We start from the raw sequence: 5,000 nt of genomic DNA on the forward strand, positions 1-5,000 counted from the left end.
GGTGCGCACTTTAGCGTACGGGTCGGCCGGGATCGGCTCTGCGTCGTTCAGAACCAGGCCCTGGCTCTCCATGAAATCCTGACCCAGACACAAGCACACACACACGCACACACACACACACACACACACACACACACACACACACACATGAACACACACAGACAAACACACACACACACACACACACACACACACAGACACAGACACAGACACAGACACAGACACAGACACAGACACAGACACAGACACAGACACAAACACACACACACACACACACACACACACACACACACACACACACACACACACACACACACACACACAGAGAGAGACACACACACACAGACCAAAAATAAACAGAGAGACTAGAGATGTGCTCTGAAGAAGTCCTCACACAAACACACACATCCACAAACATCCAGAGCGTCACTAATCCACACACACACACCACTCATGATGTGTAGACTAGGGTAAAATAAGCATTCTAGAAGTGTGTGTATACAGAAACGTGTTTGTGTGTGAGAGAGTCAAGTAGAGTACATTTCAGTGTGTCCATTTGAGTGTGTGTGTGTGTTTGTGTGTGTGTGTGTACTGTTATGCCCTAACCTGTGTGTAACTGTCGCAGTGTGTGAGGTAGTCGAGTAGAGCACATATCATTGTGTCCATGTGAAGACTGTGTGTGTGTGTGTGTGTGTGTGTGTGTGTGTGTGTGTGTGTTTGTGTGCGCCAGTATGCCCTAACCTGTGTGTAGCTGTCGCAGTGTGTGAGGCGGTAGGTGACGCCGTACACACACAGGTCCATGGCCACGTTCAGGTCCTTCCAGTGGTAGTGCTCGCCGCGGTCGTTCTTGGGCAGACGCTGGCGCTTGATCAGCTTGCCCTGGGGGATTCCGGAGTTTTCCACGGTGGGCTCGATGACGCACATGCTGTCGTCCTCCAGGTAGTAGTAGAAGACGACGGGCCGCACACGGTACTCCTCGTCGGGGGAGTGCTGCACGGACTGCTGGAAGTAGCCGTAGAAGCGCAGTACCTTGAGGGGGGAGAGGAGAGGGAAGGGTGCTGGGTGGGTGGGTGGGAGGTTAAGGTGATCCTATAGGCTCAGTGTAGGCCAGCTGTAGGACTCCTGAAATTTTTATTTTTTATTTTATTTATCCTTTATTTTACCAGGTGATAACCCATTGAGATAATTGAATCTCTTTTACAAGGGAGCCCTGGGGCAACAAGTACACAAGTTACACAGTTACAAGTTACAAGTTATTCAGCTGATGAGTAGCCTACATTTTGTCCTTATGATGAATGCAGACCCAGAACTGATAGGGCATATCAAAGCTTGACAGGATGTTACAAGTTGGTGTGTATGTGTGTAAATCAATCATAAAGTGTATTTTTCCCAAAACAGCAACCATTTTCAACAGAGAAAGCAAATGCATAGCCTTCAAATACACTTCATTTGCCTTTCCAAAAAACACAAACTAGTAGTTGCATGATCAACACCCTGACCACATACGAAAACAGATGTACTGCACCTATGGCATGAATGTCTAATCTGATGAGTTTGACCTATAAAAGTTCACCTTCTTGTCATACAGGACATGAGCGGGCATGAAGTTGAGCGGGCGGCTCTTGGCGGCACTGCCGTAGGACACCGAAGGGGTCCCACAGGGCACCTGCGTTGACTCGTTCAAAGTCAGCTGCGTGGACAGTAGTGGTTCCTGCCCGATACCAACCATTGGTCTTTGAGGTAAAGCGTAGCCGTTCTTGTACGACAGCGTTTGAGACCTATGAAAGGCAGACTTCTGCAGAACAAAAAGCATGACATTGAAGCTAGGCTACTTTCACAAATTCTATAGGAAGATGCCATTCCTGATCAGTCAGATGTCCTATTTAACCATCAACTTAAACAAAATGATAATTAATATATTGTTAAAATACTATATTCTAACCCTAAGCAGACTTGCTAATAGCCTACGGCTAAATGTTAGCTACGACTCTTTCTAAAAGCACCTGAATTATCTTACCGTTATGTCGCGAAATGTGTATCCCGGGAAAAAGGGAAATCCATGGCTTGAGTTCATAGACATTGTGCACGTTAATCCTCAAGTGTGATACCTGTGTTGTGGTGGAATGAAGTTTAATGAAACATCACCGGAGACAGCTGTTTTACCCTCGTGACAATATCACATTTCTCCGATCCCTCTGGAACTCTCATTTGTACACACTGCGGTATCCAAGGAGACCACAGAATAGTAGTGGTTGCCATGGAGTACATAAACAAATTCACAGCTGTGTGGGTAGAATGCTGTCTATGGTAGAAAAGTTCTAGGATTCTATGATTCTAGTCTAGAATCTTTGGTGATCTTTGGCCCTGACGGTGCTGGCCATAGATGGTTATGGTTATGGTGGTGGTGCTTAGTAGACGCTTTTGTCCAAAGTGACATACAAACAAAACAACACAATAATTACATTTAGCAGTTGATCATACTGTTGACTATAAAGAGAATAGCTACTTAAACAATAAATAGTATAAGCAATCCAATGAAAATAAAACAATGACTAAACAGGAGAATAGTAATTAAACAATAAAGTAATTCAATCAATTATATAATAACAATATGGAATAAACACAATAAAAAAAACAATGTGAATTTAATCAATGGCCTAATGGTTACAAAACAACGCTAAAACATACAAACCCATAGATATATGTCTACGGTGCTGGCTCTGTTTATAGAATAGGTTATACAGAGCAGACCTTCACGACCCAAACAACTCATTATGTGCCTTTGACGTGTCTGTAACACTGTATCAGTCAGACATTATCCGAGTTAACTGCATTTTATATAGAAATGCAGCAAAGCCTGACAGCCACTTGTTGGTAAAAGACTTCACACCACTGATCTACTGTGTAGGGTTCTTTATAGATAAGGGTTTGACATCATAGGCCTACATTTCTCTTTTCCTGCAGTAGTTCCTTGTTGGTGGAATAAGTTCCAGTGCTCACCGTTCCTGTGATAGTTTTGGATCTTTCAAGGGGGGGTCTAAGGCATGTCTGGTATTTATAGTAGGGCCTATTTGTTTATAAGGCTATTGGTTGCAAAGTGCCTGCCAAATCCATAACCATAACCACTGACATAACATAACATAACAGCACATAACATATAACATAACATAACATAACATAACATAACATAACCAGCAGATGGCGCTACAACACAATATAAATGACACAGTGACGCAACTCATGTCTCCATAAGCAGTTTATTCCAAGCTCAAGTGGATTTTTGGTCTCACATAGCCTCCAGCCACTGACAGAATTCCATTTTCTTTCATGTTCTTCAGATGGAATAGGGATTTATCTCTAAGGCAACATCTCAGTATGTACTCTCTTTGAAAAATAAAAAAGCAAACAACACTATTTTACATCATTTCATTTTAAGTGGCAAAATACCAGACCAGGGACACTGAAATGACTAGCTTATTTTGCAGATAGGATACATGGACAGAATACATAATCCAAAGAGAGAATTGTCCTTCAACACCGAACATTCCCTGTTAAGATCTACACAATATAATCAGTGTGTCCTTAATTTGCATGGAGGGTCAATTTCTGCCCAATGTTTATCTTGCGTAACAAGCTCCTAGATCATTTCTATTAAGGCAGAATGAACTGAATGAATCACACTAGTTTCTGCTATAGGCATGAGAGTGTGTAGATGTGATAGCATATCATCCTTTACAACTGGCCAGGCAGTTAGACCAACAACCTCCTCAATCACAAGTAGTCAAGTGTGTTTGGGCCAGTTGTTTCAAACGGCATGTCTGTAAATCAGTTATGGAAATGTAGGCCTTCTTCAGTGAGCTTATGACCTGAACGCCTTAGACATATCAGAGCTTTACATGGTGATGCCTCAGCCTTACCACAGTAACAGAAATGGAGCAGATGGCCTGACAGGCACTGGTTGGCAGAAGACTTCACACCAGTACCTTTCTGGCCTTGTAGATCAACTCCATCACATCCAACGACTGCCGCTAATCATGTGTGTGATCATCTTGGTGCGTCAGTTCATGAAACATGTGCAGAGTCAAAACGTGACCTGATGGATCACGTTTTTAATTTGACATTAGTAATAAGGCAAGGCGATGTTTCCCACAAACTCAACTAGCTAGCTTTTAGCACCAACTAAATTAGCCAATGGGAGATTTTCCACCTACTGCATCATAAGTATAACTTTTGGCAAACCACTTCACCAAAGTCAGTAAAAAATTGAACAAGGGGCATAAGAAACTAGCATTCGTATAAAAAAACAATAGCATGATCAAAGATATGATCAATAATTTAATAATTGATCAATAATTAATAAATCTCGACTGGGCCCTATAAACCAAAGAAATCCCATACGCAGGATAAGGCACTCCACTGTGCATAACATATCAATATATATATTTTATATAGAAAAAAAAGTTTAAGTACTCAACCTCTTTGAGGTTTTTCAAATGGTGTTTTTTTTAGCTGACACATCTCAAGCAATGCAAGTATCCCCTTCTTAGGAAGAAAATATCAACAATCGTATGCAGAAACACTAGGATTGTATCCCTGAGGTGTCAGACAAAGCTTTGCCACTGTATAAAAATATCTCAATTACCATTTAGATACAAAAAACAACATCAAACAATAAAACTATTAAATATTAAAAAATAGATTTCATAAGGGTTGAGATGAATACTAAACATTATTCTCTATTATTCACTTTTGGTTTCAAAAGGTTGGCAGTGTGGTTAACATTGAGGTCATATCTATATATATATATATATGCATATATATATATACAGTACATACATACATACATGTATGTATATACTGTGTATATATATATTTATTTTTCATAAACTGTCCTTCAACAGACCTCGAGTTTTAGGCACTATTCTCTTGTTCTTCCTGTGTGTTTGAATGCTGCTGAAAGTGTCGACCTTCTGTGAGGACCAAGCTTGAGAGGGAAAAAG

At 41.1% G+C, this 5,000-nt stretch overlaps 2 protein-coding genes across 3 annotated transcripts in view; both read right to left on the reverse strand.

Annotated features, from left to right (window-relative positions):
* efhc1 (EF-hand domain (C-terminal) containing 1) overlaps nucleotides 1-2,204 on the reverse strand; it is a 10,810-nt gene extending 8,606 nt beyond the window's left edge. The window contains exons 1-4 of the mRNA XM_062550413.1: nucleotides 2,018-2,204; nucleotides 1,574-1,795; nucleotides 742-1,029; nucleotides 1-78 (exon numbers count right to left, since the gene is read on the reverse strand). The exon at nucleotides 1-78 is cut by the window's left edge and continues 78 nt beyond it. Of these exons, the coding sequence (XP_062406397.1) occupies nucleotides 1-78; nucleotides 742-1,029; nucleotides 1,574-1,795; nucleotides 2,018-2,080 (651 nt within the window). The 5' untranslated portion in view covers nucleotides 2,081-2,204. The remainder of the gene's footprint in view (nucleotides 79-741; nucleotides 1,030-1,573; nucleotides 1,796-2,017) is intronic.
* A 1,040-nt stretch (nucleotides 2,205-3,244) lies between these two features.
* The window catches only part of LOC134097537 (protein eva-1 homolog C), a 98,912-nt gene continuing 97,156 nt past the window's right edge, over nucleotides 3,245-5,000 (reverse strand). For both annotated transcript variants that reach the window (XM_062550415.1, XM_062550414.1), the window contains one exon: nucleotides 3,245-5,000. This exon is cut by the window's right edge and continues 1,335 nt beyond it. The gene's annotated coding sequence lies outside the window, so the exon portion shown is untranslated.

Source organism: Sardina pilchardus, chromosome 12 (assembly GCF_963854185.1).
Source record: "Sardina pilchardus chromosome 12, fSarPil1.1, whole genome shotgun sequence".
NCBI lineage: Eukaryota > Metazoa > Chordata > Actinopteri > Clupeiformes > Clupeidae > Sardina > Sardina pilchardus.